This window comes from Strix uralensis, chromosome 7 (assembly GCF_047716275.1).
Source record: "Strix uralensis isolate ZFMK-TIS-50842 chromosome 7, bStrUra1, whole genome shotgun sequence".
NCBI classification, from domain to species: Eukaryota; Metazoa; Chordata; class Aves; order Strigiformes; family Strigidae; genus Strix; species Strix uralensis.
Window position 1 is genome coordinate 34,083,765 of NC_133978.1, and position 25,514 is coordinate 34,109,278.

A 25,514-nucleotide genomic window follows, 5' to 3' on the forward strand; every position below is an offset into this window, starting at 1 on the left:
GTGGCCAACGTTGCCTTTCTCAAGCAAAGGATAAATCTCCTCTGAAGAGTGGGTGACTGCATTGAGAAAAACAGCCTTTTGGGCTCCATTTTTCCTTCCTCTGTTATTTCCATTTGCTTAGTTTAACCAAATGGTTTATTATTTTATGTTCTTAACTGCCAGTCCTACTGTGGGAAGTGGGGAAAAGCATCTGGGTTTATTTTTACTCAAATTAGTCACTCTATACAAAGGTTTGAGGTATTTCCTCCTATCTGTTTCAAAGGCTGTGTAGGCTGGATTAGGCAGTATTACAGATATGTAGTCTCATTTGTAAATGTTTGGATTTTGAATATTCCATCGATGTTTTATGCTGAATTGGCACTCAATTCTTAGCGTAAGCGAAAAGCAGTGAGAATGTTATTATCTAAATCAACAGATTTTACTTTAAATATACCTGATGGTGTTTTAAATGAAAAGGTGCTTGTGTTACATCTTCTTTTCAAAGTTGTAATGTAAAAGCATTTCTACTGTCCATTGTGCAAGTGTGGTGATTTAGCATATTGTATTCTTTACAATACAAGTACCTGTTGCAATTCATGACATTAAAATAGAGGAGACTGCACGGTGAGGTATATGACATTGTATCATTTCTGTCCAGGATGAAGTGCAATTTTGCTGAAAGTGTTCCGGATTTATTTGCTATAAGAGATTTTAGTTCTCAGAACTAACATGTTAAAATTGTTTGAGAAAGAGCAAAGAATATCAGCAAAGTTGAAACATCTCAACTTCAATTTACATTATGTATTTTGTACAAATCACGTGGAGTCAAGCAACATGGGGTAAGTTCTGACATTTGGACTGTAGATTTAAGGTTTCGTAAGCAAAGTTCAACTAAATAATGAAAAAAAGATAGGAAGAGATTTTTGAAAATGTTGAGATATTACAGGAGCACCTACTTATCTGTGTATATTTATAGCCAATTTACAAAGTGCATGTTCTGTCTCCTTGTAAGGCCTGATCAAACAGAGGTTGCTTCTTTAATTGCTGAGATCTGTGTTAAATTATTTGAGAACCAGGATAAAACCTGCTAATAATCCACATAGAAGTTACTGTCTGAATAACTTCTCAATATTCTGAATTTGTGTGAAAACATGTATAAAAACATAAACAATTTTAAAAATAGTATTTATACTTTTGCCATATCCATATTATGGGCGTTGATCCATTTTAGAAATAAAAATCAATTTATTTATTTCTAAAAGAAAATGGAGTATCTTATTTGTAGGGATTATACAAAATAACAAACATTATAAGAACATGACTTAAAATAACATTAAAATTTGACTGCTTTCATTAGCTATATGACAAGAAACACCCTTCTTCGGTAATAACACATGAACTCAAACAATAATTCCATGTTGCGGTTTCTTAGATGTGCCATTTCAGTTATCAGAACAAGCAGATCAGAGATCTCTTCATTGTGTATAGACTATATAAATAAAGAAAAAATTTAGAATCAGGTTAGTGAGTATTGATGATAGTATATTGTAAAATGATGTTGCATGTTAGAGTTGTAATATTGATATAAGTGCTGTAAAGCTAGTGATGCATCTAGATCATTATGAAGAAAATTTCATGGAGAGATAAATTTGAATTTCTACCATAATATTTTAATGAGATTTTTTTTCTTGGTTTTGTTTGTACTTTTCTAACACTTCAAGAATTAAGATATTACAAAAAACTGTTGATTGTGCAAAAGTTCATTTACTGAGCAGTTCTTACTATCAAGTAATAACACACATTTTGACTAATCATAATGCCTGTGCCATAAGCTTTGAAATTCTCTCATTGAAGAGATCTAGACCTTTTTTCTAAAATTGATGTTTAAATAACTGCCAATTGATGCTCTCAATTTTGTTTGTTGTTGCTTCTTTTAGTAATACTTTGTCCATAATTCTCTAGTTCATTGATTTCCAAACTCAGTTTATAGACTGTGGTGCTGGGCAGAACTTGAAAAGAGTCTGCAGCTGTTCACAGAAACCCTATCAGTTGTTGCAGGATTTTCAGTTAAAAGTTCAGTGAAATGTCTATGAAAAAAAATGAGATCTGACTGTGGCCCATGGTTTAAAAACTTTAGGAACATTATTATCAGACTGTATGCTTAAAAGAACCCAGGTAATTATATATGTTCCTCAGTTTTTAGATCTCAACAAGTCTTCCCTTGCTTGCCATAACATTTACATACCTCCATATTTACTTCTATGACAGTTACAGTGAGATGCATCTCGCCTAACTAGCTTTTTTAAACTTATGTCTCCAGCCTTAATTAACCTTCTATGTCTTTCTGTAGTCAGTAAAGAAAATCAAGGGTTATTCATCTGACCTTTGTGCATATCTGTTATAGAAAAAGATCAGTCATCTTCAGAAAGTTTTAGTCAATACAGAGTAAGCATAGACTAGTAGCATTTAGCTGAATAAAATTTTAACTCAGTTCAGATTTTTCTGTATCTGGCTCTCCCTTAGGATCAAAATTGACATTAAAATAAAATCTAGTTACCCAATTTGCTGATTATGACACTAATCCCTGTGTCTTTTTGTGGGCTTTTTAGCCTAGAACATTTTTTTTAAGTACAGTAAAAGAAACCATTGTTATTGCTGTATGTTTTTTTAAAAAAATTGAACTTCTGTGAAATTCATTCTCACATGCTCTTTCTTTACATGGAAAAAGGCATATAAATAGTAAGTGCTGGAGTATTTTGAGGCTCATTCTGCTCATTACATTTAGCAAAAATGCAAGTTTTGCTAGTTTATAGTAAAGACTTCACAGTAAATGACTTTTTGTTTTGTCACAATGGACAAGTAATGTCAGACACCAACATACTTCAATATAACAATGAAAATGAGGCAGTGGGTGACTGCTAGATACAGATGACAGAGGAATGAATCAGGCAGCTGCTCTGAAAGTTCAGAATAATTATCCTGACTGAAAATAGGTCTGGTGGTAACCCCCTAACTTTGATGTAATACAAGCAGAATTTATTTTGGTCACAAATGAATATGATTTATAGCATTTGATAATGGAACTTGGTTTCAAAAGCAACATTTTTGCTGATAGTGAGGAATATGAATAAGACTGTTCTCAACAAACTCTTACTGGAAATAGAGAACAATTGCTAGAAAGAGCAGGAGAGAGACAAACTTGCCTGTGCAATGAAGAGGTGAGAGTATGAATTTTAGAATCAGCATGAATAGAGAGTTCCCTAAATAGAAAAATGTAGGAAGACTGACTGTGATGGGTCTGATTTTGCAATTGTGAGGGAGGTTCTTACAACTTTAAGTGATTTCAAGAAGTAAAAATAGAAGAGCACTATTTTGTGAGGTTTCTATTCACAAAATTAGTTATTGTAGTTCAGTAATACAGAATTATGATGAAATTGTACCAACTCAGGCACATAATTGACTGTCTTTTAGTGTAATGGAGATACTGAAAAAATGTTACTGGTGGAAGTGAATGGTTGAAATATAATTTCTTAACTGTAGTCTTAAAAGTTTTTATTAATATGTACCTGGTTGTACATAAGGCCAGCCATTTATCCAGTGAATGAAGAACCTTTCCGGCTTTTTGTTACTCATCCTATCCTATTAAACATTTTAATTTTCTGTTTCATGTCTAGTACTCTTAATAGTGTACCATCTCTTCCTTCAGTTTCAGTGATTATCGATCCATCATCATTTCAAGTTGGCCATAAAGATTCCCTTTGAGTAAGCACAAGCTGACATCTTTTGATGTTCATTACACTAGTTTTCAGTGTAATTTAATTATTAGTTATCAGAAAAAAAATTTAAAAGACACTTTAGTGTCATTGGTCAGATAAAGATCATGTGATCCTCACCTAACTTTTCTAAAATGTGATAATTAGGTCGTAGCTGGGAATGAGATTATGTTGTGAGTGGGTCTGGTTGCATGCTCTGTTCGTATGGCTGTCTGACATATATTGCAGTACTTTTGGCTTAGAACTTTTGCTAAACTTTTAACTTCTGAGGCCAAGATGCTGGACATATTTCTCAGAAATTCTGTATAGTATGAAAATCTTTTGCATGCTTTTCAGTTTTGTAAATGTGTATTAAGAAACTATGTGACAGGAGCCATGGGAGAATAACCAGTGGCCAAAGTTAGAAAACCCATGAATGTGTCTAGTTCTGTGTATTCTTGCTCCGTTTCTGGGAACTCAGGTTCATTCTTCCCTCTCTGCTGAGAGATGTAGTGAACTGGGATACCCAACTGGCAAGATTTGTGAAAATGGAGAAGCCAGCTCAAAATAAAATGGTTCTCTAGAATTTACTCCAGCCTGGCTCTTAAAATTAATAAAACTCCTTTATTGAAATATGCTATTTAGTCAGTGGGTACCAGGGAAGTGGAAGAATTAAGGCTGCTGGCACAATCATTTTTGATTTGCATCTTTATGAGGGTATCATTGTACAACTTTTAATAACATGGCTACATACTATTTTCCAAGGAACTTCCCCTCTACAATGCACTGAATGAATTTGTAGGGGATGAATCAGTGATAATGTAATGGAAAGATGAATGTATGTTCCTTTCCTGTTTTGTTGTAAAAGTGGAAAGAACTACAATGAATGATGGAAGGAACTGCAAAAGAAGAAGGATCATATGTAGTGTTGTATAATTCAAAATATTATGAAAAATCAAACTCTAGGTATTTCAGATTGGCTACTCAAGATTAATGGATGTTTTTTGTCCTTGGTCTCCTTGTTTCATTTCCCGTCCTATAAAATGAGACTAATAATGCCTGCTCATCTCACAGTAATGTTGTAACAAATTAATTAATTTTTCTGAAGAACTTGGAAAATGTTAGTGATGAATACTATAGAAAGCCATATTAGAAATTAATTCCATCTTTAGAAAAGGGTTTGCGTAGTATGTAGTAAATGAGGCATGGGCCCAACACTGAGGACTGAATGTAGAACAAAGTGTTGAATAGCTGCCCATTAAGTGAGCACTCACCCAAAAATAATTCACAGGCACCCTTGATTGTCATGGATAATTTTACAGTCTTAATATTCCTTTTTAACATACCTTTTTGTATATAATGTTATCACTAATTTATAGTAAATGTATCTAATTTTTTTATAAAAAAATTTTTAAAAATAATTGCCAATGTAATTACATATTCTTAGAGTTGTAGTGGCACTTAGAAATACTGAAGTAGAATTTCAAATTAACACTTCTGTCTGGCCTTTGTTCTTTTGAGAACGTTCTGGCATTTTAGACAACAAAAAGTTTTCTTTTAATACAAAAGCTTGAGTATGGGAATAGGTCTGTTCCTTGTTGGATATGAGTATAAAACTCCCATATTAAACCATATTAACCATATTAAAAGTCATGGGCCTTCATTAAAGAAATAGAACAGTTTCTTGAAAATTAACAGCAATACTAGGATTAAATGATTGCTTTCAATTTTTTTTCCTCATTTAATTAAATGTCTTTCTTTGTCTAATTATTGTTGTGTTCTCACATGCACTCATTACTGACATTTTCAATTGATTTTAATGACTCCTTTTGACTGTGAAAGCAGTCAAGGGTTTTGAAAAAATCAAAATAGAGATGTGAAAAGACTCAATAACCGTAAGTCCTTGTTATATTTGACTGTTGATGATGTCAGGATGGTATTGTGGTCTTATGTCCCAACACTCTTTCTCTACTTTTTTCAATGATTTTTAATACAAAATGAAGCAACATGACCAGAAACAAAATTAGACTATAGGACTCCCCTCTCCTTGCTGAGTGCCTGTGTCATTTGACTTCCGCTGGTTTCTTTGAATCTCTTTTCCCTATTAGTGCGAATCCTTTTGCTGCTTCTCCTTTGCCTACACTAAGGTTGTGGGGATTTGGAAGGAGTCCCCGCAAGAAAAGATGCGGGAGATACAGACATGAGGATGATCGCACAGTGATTAAGCAATGCCTACTTTAATATGGTGGATAAGCCTTTTATAATGCAGGTGAAAATCACAAGATACAATCACATGGTACAATTCTTTCTGATTGGACAGTTAGTTTTGCACATGCTCCTTAAGCTCTCTTCTGATTGGCTGAGAACTGCCACATCGACATTGTACAAACTTCTTCTCTGCCCAGACCAACACCCTGAAGTTGTTTAACTTCCTGGGTTCTTCCTCATTCTTTCAGGGTCAGTCCCTCGTCATATCCTTGCCGAAGTTGAGGCTTTGCCAGTCTTGCTCATATGCAGGATTGCTCACACGTCCATTTTCTTTCAGGGACTCCTTCCGAATCCCCACATAAGGTGATGGTGAACACACCCTGATAGGCAAAAATAGGAGGAGTTGGGTTTAATACTATCAAAAAGAAGGCAGCCTACAACATGTTTTCCTGGTGAGAGCTCTGAAGAGGAGGCTACAGCACAGTGATGTGGTGGCTGGTGTTTGTGCTGAATGCTGTAGTAGCAGTGCTTAGGATGCACTGGGCTGACTCCTGGAGAAACTTTGACTCAAAAATACCCAGCTTGTGGATTCCAAACACTGTGCGAGGTGGAGAATTAAGATCAGAGTTGTGGGCTCTGAGTTTGTGTAGGAGATTTCTATGTCTTTGAGAACTTTTCCCGTGAAACTAGACATAAAAGTTCAGGGAGTTGAGAGATTATACTCTTGTGTGTGGCTGTTTAAATTCTGTCTGGCTGCCACTTGACTCACCTGTATCTTATATCAGATTTGAAATGAAGGTCTAGGCTGCATAACTGAGCCAACAACACACTAGACATTTTAGTCATTTGCACCAGCACAAAGTAGGAATGGATTATTGCTGTTGTAATGTGATGGTGGTTCAGTTCTTTCCTTGCCCATTGGTGTAGGGACACTCTGAACATCGGTTTAGGAAAAAAAAAAAAAAATTTCAAACTTATTAAGTGTGAAAATGTAAGCAGGAAGGATATTGATGGCATAAAAATAATGAAATGCTGGATATTAAGATTTTGTTGAAACAATGTAAAACTAAGATGAAACTGTTGTCTGCATAATATTTGTGAAAGACTGTGGGTATGTAGAAGAGCAAGTAATTGTTAAAAAAATGGTGTGTTTCAGTTAAATTCCTTTTTCAGTTAACTTTTTTGAAAATAAAAGAATGCAACAGTCATTCTGTAACGCCATTAACATTTTTTTCCATAGTTAAGAGCCTTTGCGGTGCTCAAGGTAGTTAATTATCTAGTCTTTTTGGGAAATCATTATAGCAAATTGACACTTTGTGAATTTAAAATGTCTTGAGAATTGAGTTTAGATTGAGGAAATGTGTTTTGAAAAAAAGGTGGGATTCATATTCTAGATTTTTTAATTCTTATGGAAAAATGAGGAAGTCACCAAAATGAAACAGAGTACATCAATGGTACTTCTAGAGAATCAAACGTTTTCTTCTGTAATTCAATGAAGTAATTCTATAAGTTTGTAAATTTAATTTTTGGATATTAGTGGGCATTGATAAAATTTTGATTGCTAACTCTTATGGAAGTGTTGTTGCTTCAGTTGTTTATTTTCAGAGTTCACCGGATTTTGAAAATAGTCTTGAAATCTTGTTGTTTAGATAGGTCAGCCAGATGAAAAGTATAAGACTGCTTTTATCAGGTGTTGCTCATATGGCAGCTTGATGATTATGTCTAATATTTTTATCTTTGTGTTTTCATTGTCATCCTGTGCTACAATATAAATGCAGTAAGATTTTTAAAAAAAATTTCTGTTTATACGCGATTCAAATTTCTTTCCTAATTGAAGCAATCTGTTCTCTTTATAAACAGAACCACTTAGGAAAAGTTTTATGTGTTTATATAAAGGGTAAAAATACTTATGGTGGCTTGTTAAAGATTTACAGTAGAAACAAAAATACATTGAGTAAAATCTCAGGGTTCTCTAAATTCCTGACTGTGAATAGACACAAAAATATATATCGACAGGATATACTGAATGTTCTTTAAATAAGTGTTTCTACATTTGGCTATTATGCATTTAGCTATTTATACATTTAACTATTCAGAACAGGTTGTACTCTTACAACTAAATTTTACTTTAAAATTTGTATTTATTTACAGGCTGAGCTGTCTAGGCTGAATGGCACTATGAATTGGAAAATACGTTGTGATGTACTGTGTAACTGCTTAGTTTGTTTATGTGCGTTTACAATCTATTGGCATAGATTATTTTTTAGGGTTATGTTCCGGATGGTGCTTGGCAGTGGGAAGGAAAGCTGCTCTGCCTGCTGCTGCCTGTAGAAGGTGAAGCCTTCTGGAGCAGAGGGAGGTGATATTTTCCCTGCAAGCTGCTGAATACATGTGGGGGAAGAGTCTCCTAAGGTATAGGCTGAAACAGATGGAGAGAGGGAGGAAGGAGAGTGAGACAGACAGCAGCAGGACGCAATAGATAGAGGAGAGTTTTCTTTACAAACCCTTTTATTTTCTACTCTCACTTTGAATTTCCTCTTAGAATGTAAATTAATAGAACCAATTTAATAAAATCTAGCTTTATACCCTTCCAGAGATTTGGGATGTGCAACTTAAGAATAGGTCCAGGTAGATCTTTCTCAAAGTTTTGGGCAACCAGAAAGTATCCTGAGTATGAAAATGAACCTTCCTCCAAACTGTGAAACTTCTTCAGCATACTTTTGCAGTCCTCAGAAAGATGGGAAGGAATGTTTGCTCAGTGTCAGCTGTTTCATTTGCACCCGACTTAATTTTCACTGTTGAATCATATTAACTGCATTAGTCAGTGCTCTCCATTCAAGTCATATGCACTTTAGATATCTTCCCTGGATTAGAATCATCTGTGAAGAGATATGTATTTCTGCTTTGCAGCATTCACTCTGTGGCCAAGATAGAGATTTAATGGTTTGTCCCTCTCTACTGCAGGTCTCTGTGGAATAAAAACTTCATAATTTGCATTTGTTAGTGCTAAGAAATGTGGTCCTTCTGAATTAGTTTAGTGAAGATCTTCTCTTCCCATTCTGTAGTGCTGGCTTGGCATAAGTTAAAGGCCCTTTGGCACCTTGAAGAAACCCAAGGCGAGTTCTGTGTGTTGGCTCTCAGAACTCTTCTGGAATAACACAAACTGTGTTGTTCAAGGCTCTTCAAATACTACAGAGGAGATAATGGCTGCAGTGTGGGATATATAATTATCTTCGATACTATTAATGGAGTATCTAATTAACTAAACGTTTATTAATGGAGTAATTAATAGCTGATTAATAACAGCATAAAATACTTTGGGGTATTTTGAGTATAAAAGGCACTATAGATAACCAACACCTACTGTTTTTCATGATTTACTGTTTCAACTGTATTATAGTAATGCAGTAAAAAAAGTAGAAGTATTTTTCTCATCTGTTACAGATGGTAAAGTTATGAGGAACTCTACAGTTTAACATCTTTTGTCAATATAAGGACTTTTCCTGCATTCCTTGAAAAACAAATACCTATTTTCTTGGCTTTTAGCAAGTGAAACATAAATTAATAAGAAAGAAAAGAACAACAAAACAGCAACAACAACAAACCCCAGGAAAAAGTAGTCATATTGTTTCAAGTGTAAATGACTGAATTTCTTTTAAACTTGTGTGCAGAAAAGCTGCTTGTTCATATGACTGGGAAACAAGAGTCCCACGTCGATTCCCAATTTTGCCTTATGATAAGATCTTAACTATATATCACTGGTGGTCTTTGGCTGATACTCTGCATCTCTGAGAGAGCTCAATCTGGGTTTAGAAGAAGACTATGGCATTTTTAAATGTTTATTTTTCATATATTGGGAACACATCAACAATATCTCGTCCAGAAGGCCTGTCTACACTGCTGCTTGCATCTTGTAGCCTTTTCAGTAGCCAGGATTTCCATAGGAGTGCATGCTGTGGTCCTTGCCCACCATATATTTACAATAACTCTTTGTAAAGATTCTTGCTAGAGCAGTTGTTTGTATTTCATGGGATGCCAAGTTGACCAGATCAAGAGATTTAGCATATCTATACATTATTCCTAGCCTTTTGGCCTTGTAACTCATGATTATTAAAGGGTTTATTAATCCCTTTAATAGGGGTCAATCTCTACTTGCCATCTTTTGCTGTTCTGCTACCTTTAAATATGTTCTGCTGCAATGGTAATCTTACTGTTAAATATGTAGATATGGCACACTGATACTTAATAGAGTCAATGACAGTTTATTAATTAGATTTGCATAGTCATAGAAGTATAGAGTAGTATCAGTTAATAAATAGGGTCTTAATATTCAGCTTTTGCCTTCATAAGCTTGTAAAAACCTGATAAAAACTCGTTATCTAAGACATCTAGATCAACTTATTCTTATTTGAGCAATGAAACTGTGGTGGGTAATAATAGAGAAAGTGGACTTTTCAGCTTTGAAGGTCATGGTAATTCCTTTCATGTAACTCCTTTATGTTCTAATTTTCTTTCCATGCTCTGTAAAAAAACCCAAAAAAAACCCCAAAAGCAAAAACCAAAACCCCAAAAAACAAACCAAACCCATTTTCTTTAAATATTAAGACAATACAGTGGGCTGTATTCATGCTTCATTGGCCAGTAAGCTTTTTTTACTCCATGTCAGGCTTCCCATGGGATACAATAGAGTGTATTTTTTCAGATGATGTGTTGCTGCAGAAAAGGTGATTGTCAGCAGTAAGCAAACTATCGAGTTCAACAAAAGGCTGACACAGCTTTTTCCTGCTTTGACTTAATCTGTCACTCTCTTTGTATTTACTGATTTTGTTTTTATGATCACATATTTTTTATTTGTAACACACTGGTTGTATGGTCTTGGTAACTAGTAAAATGTCATCAAGACAGGGATCAAAATATGGCTTCAAAATTATTCATTAGGATGTAGCATCAAAGATGACTTGCATCTAACCGCATTTTAACATGAACAAAATAATAATCTGAATCATGTACGCTTACAGGTCACCTCCTTATTTCCTGTGACAGAGGATAAAACAGAATCTTTTGATCCCTGTAGAACCATAATAGGCAAAGAGTTAGAAGATTTATTCTGTTAGATCAGAAGATATCTGCTCTTGTAACAGAGCATTCAAGATCCATTCACCACACCCACCTCTGGTTCACAACTGTCTTTTGCACAAGGATTATTAATCTGCTAACATAATTTACATCTCTGAGGGCTCTGATGCTTCTTGACTATGTGACTGCACTGAACATTGCCTGCTGGGATTCTACGTGGTTCTCTCTATGAGTTACAGCAGCTGTCATCCCTGGTGACTGGGTCTTTTTTTTTTTTTTCTTTTTTTTTTTTTTTTTTTTTTACATTGTGGAGGTGCTGGAAACCTGCTTTACCCTGACAAATCCACCTCCACCCCTTCACCCTGCAGAAAAGTTCCTTTTTAGTCATTCCTAATGCTGTGACCCATCTAAGGGTTAATCTCATTCCTCCAACTTCAGGAACACAGTGGGATAGCTCAAAGCTCATGTCTTCTGACTTACACCAATCGTTTTATGCTTCTTCCAGGAAGGATTAAGCATGATTGGGGTCATCTGAGGGTGGCCCTTTCTCCCTCCTGCACCTATGCCAACTGTAGCTGGCTATCAGGGGTGTGGTGTTGGTGTGCAGTGACAGAAATGACATCAGTAGGATGTCTGTCTGGCAGACTCCATTCCTTTCATAGGTTGAAAGAAAAATGTGTAGAACAAATGCCATTTGGAAGTGAAATATAATCTTTTTGAGGCAATACTAAGCTGCCACTTGTTTCTCTTGTATGAAAAATCTGTATCACTTGCCACTTACAAAACCTCTTAGAATTCTGGCAGTTTAGGAAGGGTGTGCTTGGTGGTCACATAATTTCTATTCAAAATTCCACTGTGTCATTTTATTATTAATGGCCTTATTTACTATAGTATCATGCCTTCATACTGTATAATGTCACTGTAGATGCAACTTCTTTTTCCAAAATTTTTACACCTAGTAATTCTAAAATGTGTTATAGTAATGTAGCTATGTAAAGCATTTCTATAACACAGTAAAGTGTTTTACAGTAGACTGTAAAACTAAAATATTTAAATGCATTTTGAACAGAATTTTTTAATAATTATTTCAGAATAAAATTAGGGAACTGATAACACTAACAATACTTGATACTGTATTTTGGAATAATTACTTTACAAAGAATGACTGTTTCAAGTTATGTGTAATAGCTGCTCTGACTCCGTGATAGACTCTGTTTCTTAACTTAGTTGTTTTTCTTAATTTTATTTTTTTTTGTTACTGCTTCACTTAAGTTTAATTTTTTTTATTGCTTCAAGACATTATAGTGCAAGTACTTAAACAGTGAAATGCATGTGTATAATTCTAACTTGTAGATTACTCAGTGCTTTTTAAAATAAAAGTGAACGGTAAATTTTTATGTGCTTGCATAACATATTATTAATATGTATACACTTGAATCTATTTTATTATTTTTAATTTCTGCTTTGTCCACAGACAGCCTTTTGATTGATTACCAGTTTACCTTCAGCTTATTACAAGAGGATGATCGCCATCACACTGCCATAAACTTTATAGCAAATCCAGAACAGGTAAGAAAATGTTATTAACTTTAGACAAGTTTTGGAGAGTCATGATTACAATTTCCATTGTATTTGACCACGTGCCTATAAGGTATTAGAGATATTTCAAATCTTTTTGAGGACTGAAAACTGTTCCAGTGTATTCATTGCAGAAACTTTCTAAATGGTAGATGTACAACTAATACTCAAAAAAAATTATCAGCTCATTTATTTTATTGTTGTTCCCATGGATAACAAATTTTAGTATCTTCCTGAGATGAATTAAAGGTGTAGACCCTTCAGTTAAGAAATCTTTATTAGCAGATGAGAAAAGTAATTTTTGAATTGTAATTAAAATGTAGCCATTTGCCATGTATTTTTTCTTTAGTTTTACAGAGAACATTATTTCATTATTTTTATCACAATCTGAAAAGATAACTGGTGTAGTTATATACTTACTTGTACCCTGGTCTTACTGAAGCAAAAGAGAGGATTGCCTTTGGCTCTGAATTATTTATGTTTAAAATTAAAAATGGAAGATGATTAAAAGTCTATATGCAGTTATGTGCAATAGAGTTATATACAATACATTCTGATATATTTTGTTAACTTCAATATATTTTCTTTTTTTAATCTAGTCAAATAAAAATTTGGATATATCGATTAATGCATCAAACAACTTCAACCTCAATATTACATGGTCTATTGGTTCTACAGGTGAGGGTGAATTTGGTATGATAACTTTTTCCATATGATTTTGTGATCCTTTAAGCTATTTTAACCTGATTGTCTCTTTGTTACTAATTTTGATAATAAAACTTTACCAAATGTGTTCTTTTGCCATTATCATTGTGCCATTATTAATTATATTATTTAAACCTCAGATGATAATTTGCAATCTGAACAAAGCTTCATTAATATGTTAACTTTCTCTTCTATTCAATTAAAATTACTTTGGTAGAAAAAGCTTGTAGTCTATTTAAATTTTTAAAATGACAGTGTTATGAAATGCTGTGATTTTAATTAAGATAAATTGCTTCCTTAACTACTGCAGAGACTGAGATTTTATTTCTTTGTTTCAGTGTTCAAGCTAAAAATTTAATTATTAACCTTAACATTGATATGAAACAATAAAGTTCTTCTCTGTATGCTGATAAAAGGAGCTGCTTATCTATTTTTCTCCAACTTTGAACCCCATTACTCTTCTTTGTTTTAAGAAGGAATAAAAGCTTTATTTAAACAGTTTCTCTGAATTGCTTCTATTGACTTTCTGAAAACACATCCAAGGAGAAGCATGATGCTTAAAATGAAATTGTACTAAAATACAAAAAAAATTAATCTTTTCAAAGAAGGTTCAGAGTTTGTCTTACATAAACTCATTAATTTCTTCATCAATGTAATTCTGAAGTATTTCAACATACCATAGCTAGTAAGTTCTATTAATGCCTTTATTTTAACGTAGCACAGCCATCCATTTATTTGCAAAGAATGATACATGTTTATTAGTAGGTATGTTATTAAAGCTTTCATGAACAATTAAAACTCTACAGCAACAATGTATGATGTAGACAAAGCTTTATTAACCTATGAGTTTTTATTGAAATGGAATGTAAATTGCTAGAGGAAAGCACATTATCTTTTTAGCTGACCATAACAACTTTGTTCTAAAATTCCTGTAAGTTCTATCAATTTTATGATTCCTTCGTAATCTTTTGAAACCAGAGTAAGAGTTTCTGTGAATTTTCTCTGTGTATGAAATATACCTAATGTGCTATGTAAACTGTAATAAAGGTTTATTATAGTTGTACGAAGACACCAAAAGTAATTCAAGAATGTAAGTTTCTTGTGCAAATTTACATTGGCATCTTTAATGATGATTAATATTTGTCATAAATATATATCTCTACATATGGGTTTTTTTAGCTGGAACAATATCTGGAGAAGAGATTCCTGTTGTTTCTAAGGCTAATATTAAGGAATACAGAGATAGCTTTTCCTGTGAAAAATTTAACTTTCGGAGCAACCCAAACATCACTTTCTATGTCTATGTCAGCAATTTCTCCTGGCCAATCAAAATACAGGTTAGTATGGCTGTTTTGTGCTTATAGAGATGTTGACATCTTAGCTTTACATTGAATTTCATGTTTTCACATACAGAGTGTGAGTGTATGCTGTATTTTCCGTGTATAAGAATTATATTATAATACTTTTGCTTTTGGTAGTGAATCAGACCAGACTATTGATTTTAAAATCTGAAGTTAAAATTGTTGAACATAAATGTTTATTTGTAATATAGCTATGCATTTAGATTTATACAAAGAAAAGGTCATACAAATATGTGTGTATGTACCTAGATATTTGTGTAATCTTTTGTTAATCATCAGCTTTCTTAGCCTCTGATTTTCTTTAAGATTGAATGTCTGTATCATATTGCAATATTTCAAACTTCAGTTAACACTAAGTATGTTTAGTTAGGATTTATATTCTTCTTTTACTTCACTGGAATCAACTTCATTGAGAATTTTCTGGAGTAGTGAGATACTGTGCTGTGGCAGAGTCAAAAAAATCAGTGCAATGATGATTGTTCCCCCCCACCCCAAAGTTTCAGCAGTATTTATAGTTACCATTACTATATCTGCATTTGTAGATAGTGTGTCCCTTGCACCAGTCAAGAAGCTCTTTATATGGATGACCAGCTTTTGGCTATAATTCCCTTATGGAATTAATTATTAAAAATTAAATTGTTAAAATGGTAATAAAATTTCATAATTCCTAGTGATTTGCTCAGGAAACTGGAACAAGCTCAAAATACTTGCCAGTTAAGCATAATTACAAATATTCTACAGGTTTCCATTTTGGTGGAAAAACCTCTAGTTTTATAAAATACAGAGCTGGTTTCATATATGTATGTATATGAGATAAAGTAATCTGCTGAGGAGCCTCCTGGATTAAAGCAGTCATCTTCCAAGTAAACTGACAGAGAAATATTATTCCTGTGTTGTGTTAAGTGAAGTTAGACTTTTTAATCATACAAGAATGTTAAATGTAAATGTGTGTTACGCAGTGTGGAAGGATGAATTTGTCCAACTTACTAACATGTATACATGTACTATTTTATATTTAAAAAACCCTGAAGGTTAAATGCTTTCTTTTGGTGTTCATATTAAGGCAATTTTTTACACTAACCCATCCCACTTTCTAAGGATAGAAGAACTTCAGTGGCCAAATAGCCTTCCTAAATAAACCTATGAAGCAATTTAAGCTGTAAATGCATTACACACTCCTTTCACCTTTAAGTTTGGAAGGTGCCTATATCATCATTGTAAGACAAATATTATTAAGGTGATGTATTCCTAAAATGTGCAGCTCTTTGTCAGATGTCAGCAGATTGCAGCTCCTTTCTGTGCTGTTTCCACTGCAGCATAACCCCTTAAAGGTAACATGTTTTAATGCATGATAAAAGGAATCCCTGATCATTGGTTACATCTCTTCTTTCTTTTTCTTTTTTTTTTTAAATCAGACTTTTCCTTGTTTGTTGTCAGTTGCACAAATTATTTTTGTATTTTTTTTTTGAGGCACATTGAAATTCATTGGTCTAGAGAGTTCTGTCTCAGAGATGATGGTGCTTGAGTATTGCATTCCTTTCCTGTCTTGCTAATTTTTTTCATAAGAGACTTCCATCTAGAAATGAAGTCACTCCAATTTTATGCAGGAAAAGGAATGCTGAAGTCCAATTACGGAAACTGTTTCAGGATCTTAATGTTGTCCTCTGTATCTGCCTTCTCAAATTAACAAGATTATTATTTAGATCCTTTTTTTTTTTTCTTTTTAATGCTGTGATTTGTTCTTTTCCAAGGAAATATCTGAAGTTCACATTGCCCATATGGATTTCTTATGTTTGGTGCTTTAGCAGTAGATAAGATCTTCAAATGATAAATGGAGTAGGGAGCTTTTCAGAGAAAACAAGTTTAGTTTTGTATGTTAACTTTACAATTCTGTATGTAATAGGAATTTTAAAAGTGTAAGAGCCTTCCTATGACTTAAGGTTAAGAGAGAGAAGTCAGGGTTCATTCCTATCCAGAGAGTGAAGTTTCCAAGACCAGTACTAAATGGGATCACAGTTCTAATATTTATGATTTTCTACATCTACACGTCTCTTAGCCTACCAGATTTCACCTTGACAATATGCAAAAATGGTTAATATTAGTCTATTATTGTATTAGAGAGTGTTCATTTAAAGGATGGTAATTACAAAAATTTTCTTACTGTTACACTGATGAAAGGACTCGTTGGAGAGTCAAGATACTGAAGATAGCTTCAGGTTCTGTTTTGGAATGGGGAACTCTTCTAGATGGTCTCTGAATTCATTTTCAAATGGTCTAGAAAGTAGTTTCCTGAATTAGTCACCTTTGCCTTTCTATGGTGGTTAGAGTTAGCTCTGTGTTCCAGTGCAGGACTTTAGATGTCAAGGAAGCTGGCTTATACATAAATGGTCTTAAACACCGAACTATTTGCACTGTAGTCCTTTCCACTAATGCAGTCACGCTGCATTGGTCAGATCGTGTTGCTTAAAAACGTAATGATATTTTATATCAACTCAGTGTGGAAGGTTTCATTTAATCCTGTTAGAGCTAAGGAAATTACTGTGGCTTCCTTGAGGTATTCTGTTTATAGGAATAAGTAAGATAGCGACATGAAATTTGGTGCATGCTTTTGACACAACACTTTTGTAGAGGACTAAATACTCACTTCAGCACATCTAGCATTTTTCAAATACAATAGGAGTACCAGTCTTCTGCATTTACATTATTTGTGTGACTTGTCAAGAGTAGATTATATAAAGAATGAGTTCCTAAGGAAGCAGAAACAGTGACCGCACTTCCCTTGTAACTGATATTTCAAGTTGTGTCGTTGATAGGCATTTTGCCTCTCTCATGCCTCCTGTTATGCTGGCGCTGGAGCTAAGATTACTTGTGTCTTTCATTGGGAAGGTTTGGGTGTTGATGTTGGAGTTACTGCTCTTACCATTTAATTTTCTGTTGGAGAAGGAACAGCCCTCCTCATTATACAAGACATTTAGTTTCATTTTCTGTCAAATTCACCTGTATTAGCTATTTTTGTATTCAGTTATCTTCAAGATTTTCATGACTACAAGGAAAAACTGTACATCCCAGCAGGTGACTGTTTATTTGGATCAATGACTCACAGTTGCTTCCTCAAGTGCTTTTATTATGCATGTTACCTATTCAGCAAGCTTGGAGTTTTTTTCCTAAATCTTAATAAATCCCTGGTGATTGTAACACAAAACAGCCTCTTTTGAAATATGTTTTCCTGACTTTGAAAAAAGGGTATGTGATGGTTGTGCCATACAAAATTTCCTGAAGGTCTGCTGGTCTGTGATAACTTCACCAGCAACTACCCAGTGACCCATTTTACTTTTGACACTGGTGAGCCTAATGACCTCAGAATACAGGTTCTTCAGCACTGGATAGCAGTGAATTACCTGCCAACCATAGAAACTATGTAGGAAATTTTCAGTTTGGGATGAAGTCCTGCTTGCTTTATAAAAATGTACTCTAGGTTCCTATTAGTCAGCACCCTTCTGTCCATAATGGCTGTGGGCACACAGCTGGGTGCTCAGTCAGTAAGAGAGCTCTGCAACCCTCAAGGGAAAACTCTGCATTTAAATTTCCTGATGCTAAAAGCACTTTATTTAGCTATAAGATCTCTTCTTCCTTGACATCAAAGGAGAAGCAGAAATGTGGCATAGTTGCATCAGGGGTCATTAGAAAGATGATGATATAGGACATCTTCAGCTTAGAGCTGTTTTCCACAAATAGACCTGTTATTGGGTACAACATGGACAGCTACCAGTTTTTCTCAGAAGTATGTGGTAGTTACATGCTGGAACACAAATGCTGGATATTTTCCTGCTGAATTATTGCAAGAGTTTATACCCCTCTTTTTCTCCATTTCCTGTAATGCAGAGCTGACTAAAAAGTAAGGATGAATACAGACCCTTACACTTAACTGTTTTAGACTTTCACAGGCAACAGTAGTTTATACATCTTTTTGGAGGAAGTCTGTGTAAAGTATCTTTGTTATTAGAGAGTTTGAGTGTCCAAGTAAGGACATGATTTATCATCCAGGTTTACCATCCCTATGTTTGACTGAGTGTCTTTGACTGTCCCAACCCTTTAGGTGTGCTGTGTCTTCTATATCTGTTAAACAGGGCTCAATGAGAAATTGCTGTTTTCTTAAATAGGCTAGGTTTCTGAACAGAATATGTTGCAAAGCCCATAATTTGTTTCTGTTCATTTTTATTTTATTTTGAGAGTAGATATAATTCAGACTCCACTGGTAATGGACTTTGAAGGCTGTAACATTTATTGAAAAGCAGTAACTCAGACCGTAGCCAGCACCTCAAATAATGGTCAGTGGTCCCTGAAGTAGTAAGCAGTCATAAAGCTTGGGCCTCTGACAGCTATGCAAATATTAATAATAACAGTAACAACATGTTCTTCAGTCTCAGGAAACTAATTTTATGGCAAGGGATTTTTGTCACTGAAGCTTGTGACAGATGTCTTTCCTTTTTTTTCATCAGTTGCTTCCATATTCTGAAAAGTAGTAAGCGCATATGAAACAAACATCCTTAAAACACCATCCTGGCTATCTGGTTGATGCGCTCTTTCCCTAAGGACAGCAATAGCATTCCTGCTTCTGGACCAGCTGCTTTCATGCACCTATATCTCTTTATAACTGTCAAACTTTTAAATCTGATCTCAACTTGTGCCTGAGCAGCAAAATTTTCTACCAGTTTTAAGCTGCATCTGGAGATAATAACAACTGTTCTACTAACTATTTCCTTTCCTCCCTAAAGTGTAAATGAAAGATTCACAAGTGTCCGAGTTATAATTAGGAGGGTCAGTTTAAATTATAAGTTTCAACCTCAGTAACAAAGCACTGCCTGGAAAAATTAGGTTTGTATTTAATGAAAAAAAAAATCTCATTATTAATTTCTGATCATAGAATAGTTAATTTAACATGTTTCCAGAGCATAGAACTATTGTTGTTACAGCGAAGTTAGAGATGATGCTAGTGTACGTGTAGAATGTCCAAATGTGTTGGAAAGAAGGAATTTAATTATTTTTAAACAAGCCTACTGTAAGCTTTAGTAGCATGTTGTTGGGTTCTTTTTTTCCTGCACTGTTGTTTCTGAGGAATACTGTCTTTGGCACCCTGTAGTAGTTTGTATGCCAGAACAGAATAATGAATTTTGGTGAAGATTTACATTTTATTTTTATGTAGCACAACAAATAATCAAAACTACTTCATATATAAATTTTCAAGGGATTTTTTTTTAAAGGGGAAACTGGTGTTCTTTCCATTTACTGGTTCCTGTTTCAGAATTGATTTTCTTTCCCCTGTTAATAGACATCCTGTAGCAACTGAAGTTGTGTAATGTAAATCAAGAAGCATATCTACCCTTGTAATAAAATTTACTGTGTAGCATAATTTATTTCAGCTTTTTTTGTTTTGGAATTCATTTTGAATTTTTAACATTCATGAATGACTTATATGTTGTAAAAGCTCCAAGAAGTAAAACTTGTCAGTCACTGCCATTAGACCTCACAACAGCAGCACAAACCTAATTACTAAATCAAGAAATAAAGATCAGAGCTTTTTTGGTTTTTAAGACCTTTCCAAAGTTTGCAAAGGTCATAATTCTGGAATCTTTGCTTGGAAAATATGTATTTATCCACATGTAGCTGTGTTTGTACAGAACCTCCTACCATCAGTGATTACATACCTAAATCTAATCTCTGTGATTTATGGTGAATGATTCAATTTCTAAGTGCCTTAATGGTTTTCATAGAGGCTGCTGAGTAACTGCGTATAGCTATGTGTGAAGACACTATAATTCTTGAAACACTAAACAGGTATTGATGATGAAGTGGATACATTAGCTTCCAAAATGACTTTGATGTTTTCTTACAGTAAATATAAAATCCTTCTTAAAAATGGGTTTGAAAGTAGTATAACAAGAAGAAAAACCTGGGAAATCTACCAAACTACCATTTAGTTACAATTCTGCAAGGAGCGTGAAATTGAACAGAAGAAAAGTCAGGAACAGAAGGCATCTAGCAGTACAGGCTGGGTTAGTTTATAGATGACTGAAGTATAGCATAAAATTTAAATATATACTTCAGTTTTCAATAGGGATGATGATATTGATCATAGTGTAAAGTCAATATTTATAATAATAATAATAATAATAAACATAAATTTATGAAAATTATCCTCAACAGAGTTGGACACAAAACTCGAGCTTAATGTGCTCTGATTAGGCACCAGGTGATATCTATCCTAGAATCTGAAGAGGTAATGTGTGAAATTGAAGGGCCAAAAGCAGGAGGGTGGGACCACAAGACTGGAGAAAAGCAAATGCAAGAAAACCTGAATGTAGGAAAGAAGTGATTCCAGTAAAGACAGATTTAGTAGTATACAGTGCTTTGGAAGAGATTTTTGAAGGAAAGTTATAATATAGTATTTAGTATTTTGTCACATTTTATGCATTGACTGCAGACATTAAGTTAGACAGTAAGGGAATTATTTGATGATTGTAAAGCAGAAGAATGTAGATTTAAAGAAATATAGATTTTGGTAAGAGATCTCATGGCTGCTCGTGATACATTTGCACTTCGATATTCTGCCAAAGTGGCTCATCCAATTACCTTTCTGGGCATGGCAGAGTGGAAACATTTAGTTTGCTTGACAGCAAAAAGTCTAGAGATTCAGATTTATGTCTTGCATAGGATTGTTTGTTATATCTGATTAAAATATATGAAAAGATGTTTTCATTGTTTCTCAATTCAGTGTGAATAGAGTTTTTGCTCTGGAGTTTGTTTTAGAAAAAAACAACTCCACTAAGTGAAGGAATTCAAACTTATTTTAAAATTTAAATTAGTGGGACAGCAATGTGGAGGTAAAGATTCATTTCTTTCAATATTAGATTCTAAAACTAAACTCCACTCTGTTTTTCAACACATTAAATATCATTATTAAAAATTCTGTGTCATAGTTACATTATTACAGGTATATCTGTTACAGGTATAATTACCGCATTATATAAAGTAGTTGAAAATTACTACCCAAATGTGGACTGTTACAGTAATTACGACTACTTTTTTCTTTCTGAGGTAATCAGATATAATACCAGAAACCTACTCTTTCTTGCCTTGGAAAACTGACTGTCTATAATATCCATATTTCCTTGTAGTTGCAAGGCCAGTCATGTGGAGAATAAATCACAATAAATCACTGTGTAAGATTACCCAAAAGCTTAATGTGCCCAAATCCAATATAACATTTTCTAAAATGCTTCCCATGAATCCTGAAGTATTGCTAAAATGAGGAGGTGTTTTCTGATGATTAGATTATACCTTTTTTTCTTTAACAAATAATGGTAGAGATGTTAATGTTTGTCTTAAAATATTCCTGAACAAGGTTGCCAACCATATTGTGCCAACTTCTACAGCACTTCAATAAATGCAAATGTTAATTTCATTACGCTCCCTGGTACATTTCTTTTTCCAGTCACCTTAGAAAAGGTGAGCCACTGGAATATCTGTAAATATTTAACATATTTGATATATTTCTCAGAAGGCAGAAGCACTGTTAATAGTTCATCTGATGATTTAAAGGAACCAAAACACCTAATTAAGAGATAATTAGTCCTCAATGATGCATAGTTTTAATTGGTGTATAATTTGAATGTCTGAGATAAGAACTCCTGTAACTGATGTGCCAATTGTGTAGGGTTTTTTCCAGGCAGACCAAGGCACCATCTACTGGTAGCTGTATAACACAATAGAGATGTATAGATATGGTATTTGCTAATAAAAATTAGCTCCCTATGATGTTTAGCAAGTAGATATTGAGATTTTTTCCTGTAATTTCCATTTCCCTTATCTATTTAATTAATTAAATTATAGTTAGAACATTTAGAATGTAATAGAAAATATTGCTCAAAGATAGCTTTTATTTGTTCAGGACTTGTGGTTAGCTATGGGAAAATAAATCAATTATTCATCTTGGGATTTTGGGAGGGAACATAGGACAGGATATAGAAACCTGGTTTTTTAGTAATAAGAAAAAACCCTTCAAAGATTATGATTCTCCCTGAAGAAAACATCCATGCCTTGTTGAACCGCAGCAGCCTATAAAGGTCATACACAGTGGCTTCCACACAGTCAGAATAATTTTAAAGTAAATGTTTGGCTCATAGGGAATCAGAATGAAAATAGGAAGATAGTGGTAGGGAATAGATATTTTCATCCTATTTATCATGACTGTTCATTCTCGAAAACTTAGTTGCTCTCTCTAACCAGGATTTTGTAGATAAATGTGAACACCGTGCAGGATTTTTGTTTCATATATTTTTGTTTAAATTTGGATTTGTGCCAAACTGGACCAAATCCATGTTTTTCAACATTTCTTAATAAACAAAATGTCAGTGGCCCAAAATTAACTTAAAAATTGCAACGTAAGGCATTTGTGAAGTAGTCTTCTTGGGAACCCCATATCTGCTGAGTAGTCATGACAGTCTTGTCAGCCTCACCACATGATCGTGGTCCTGACACTGACAGGAATTTCAGGTTTTTGAGTTAAAGTAGCTTTTGGCTTTCCTAAGGTCTTCTTGTTCCATGTTGGTTTTGCTCATCAGGCTGCTCTGAACAGTCCTTCAGAGCTACAAGGTACCTGAGCTAACTAGATCCTCTGTCTAAAAACACAAACCAGAGCTCATTTACATCATAGGATTGTCCTTCAGCAGCAGCATGTAGTCACTTGTCCTGTGAATTGAAGGCTTCAAATCTAAGCTCCGAGAACTAATCCAACAGGCTATGTCATGGTGAACTGTCTCTGAGCCAGAGACCCTGGAAGCAGTAGTTTCCAGCTCTAGGTAAACTTGACAGCAGTGACTGGAAATACAGCTCTGGGATTTTGTTCAGGACTTCAGAGCTTAGTTCCTTAGGCCATGGAAAACTAGCTAGAAACTGTAGGGATGCTTACAGCTGAGTTTACAGAGCTCTCTAACTCTCAGCTTTCCAAAAGCACTGAAGCTTCAAAAGTTGAGACTGTTTATCTGCAGGAACATTCACAGGAGTTAGCTGAAGTGCCATCAGCATCCTTAGCACAAGGAGTCCTACCTTAGATTAAACAGACATTCATACTTAAGAATGTTTATTTTGAGTGAATCAGTATTTGTGATGGCACTCTAATGTATAGGAGTTATTGCAGTGACAGATGAAAGGAGTTAAACTTTATATATGCTACTAGAAGACAATCATTGAGAATGGAAAATAATTGCCTTGTATTGATCTTTGGGACTTCTCAGGTATTTCTGTTGTGATATTTCATGTAGACCTCTATTCTTTGCAAAGCTAGGTGTTATTCTTTTAACCATATGGTCAGTGTATTAATATTCTATGATGAAATGACAAAATGGAAATATTAGTAAGACTCCAGGATTTTCAAATCCAGAGCCATTCCATGTTTCCTCATGGATTAACTAATGCTTATGTGGTTTGAGCTGAGCTAACCAATGTGAACATGTGAAGAAGTCAAAGTTCACAAATGTCGTTCCTGAGAAACACAGAAAGAATAGCATGAAGTTAGGCAGAATCACCAGGTCTTTGTTTGGCAAGAAGACCAGCTCAGACCTGCAAACTTGACTTAATTGGGCAGATATTGGGGAGCTTTTGTGCTCTTTGTTAGATTATAGTGTGAATGCTCACTTCTTTAGACTGTGCAAAAGGATGTTAGGGCTGTGATTCTGTTTGTTTCCACTATGAAGTGTTGATTGTTAGTTTTTATTTTGAAATGCTGTAAGGACCTTTAAATTGTGGTAACAATATAATTTTAAAAATCTCTTCAATTCTTTATCATCAGGAAGCTAATTGCATATATTTCAAAGAAACAGAAAAAAAAACCACCCCAAATTGCTTGGTCTGTATTAAACAAACATACTTTGTGCCTTCAGGGAGGTAGTACAACCAACCATCAGACATAGATAAGAGTGTTAAACAAGAGATGGAAAGCTTGCAGGTCATCTGCTTTTTTAAAAATCTAGCTTTAAGTACATTAGTTAATTGTCATTACTTTTTCATGTAAGCACTTGATTTCATTGCTACCATGGTGTTATATCTCATAGATGATAAATCCAGAAGGGGCTGTTGTGATAATATAATCTGAAATGAGACGTAAACTAAAGCATAGGTTTTCACAAATTAATTGCTGTTTGAATTAGACCATATATTAAAAAAAAACATTCAGTCTTGGCTTAAGTATTTCTAGAAATGGGATATGCACTAGACTTCTCCTGAGTAGTTCTGACTATTAATTATTGCCACTGTTTAAAACATGTGATTCACTGTAAGTGTAGCTTTCCATGAGCTAGTAGTGAAATATAATTTTGTGCTAGAAAGATGAGCTTCCTCCTACAAAGGATGTGCTGTTGTAAATACCACGTACTCCATCACCTTTTCTTCAGCTTTTCTCCAGTCTTACTGTCATTCTTGTGTCTTTTCTCTGAACCCTCCAGTATTTCAGTATCCCTTGGGAATTATGGATGCCAGAACTGGATATTCTTTTCCAAGTGTGGTTACATCTGTTTCAGATACAGAGTTAATGATGTGCTTGAGGGGGCAGAAAAAGGATGCTCTTCAGCAGCTCCCCCATGGGCCACGCTGTGCTGCTGAAGGACACAGAGCAACCTTAGCACCAGAACCACCTTTCCTGCTCTTTCTTGTGACTCCAATCCACCCTTTTTGCAACATTCAGTATTTTTCTCTCTACATCCAGGGTTACCTTAGCCCTTTCCTCACAACCTTGGGAATTTAATGATTATCTACCATAACCCCAAATGTTTTTCAGGGTCACTGAGTCGTGAATAGCATC

General features: G+C 34.4%; 1 protein-coding gene across 5 annotated transcripts in view; it reads left to right on the forward strand.

Moving 5' to 3' along the window:
• Nucleotides 1-25,514, forward strand: part of ATRNL1 (attractin like 1) — a 576,314-nt gene that overhangs the window by 201,960 nt on the left and 348,840 nt on the right. For all 5 annotated transcript variants that reach the window (XM_074875364.1, XM_074875362.1, XM_074875365.1 and 2 more), the window contains exons 22-24: nt 12,490-12,584; nt 13,193-13,271; nt 14,478-14,635. In XM_074875364.1, the coding sequence (XP_074731465.1) occupies nt 12,490-12,584; nt 13,193-13,271; nt 14,478-14,635 (332 nt within the window). The remainder of the gene's footprint in view (nt 1-12,489; nt 12,585-13,192; nt 13,272-14,477; nt 14,636-25,514) is intronic.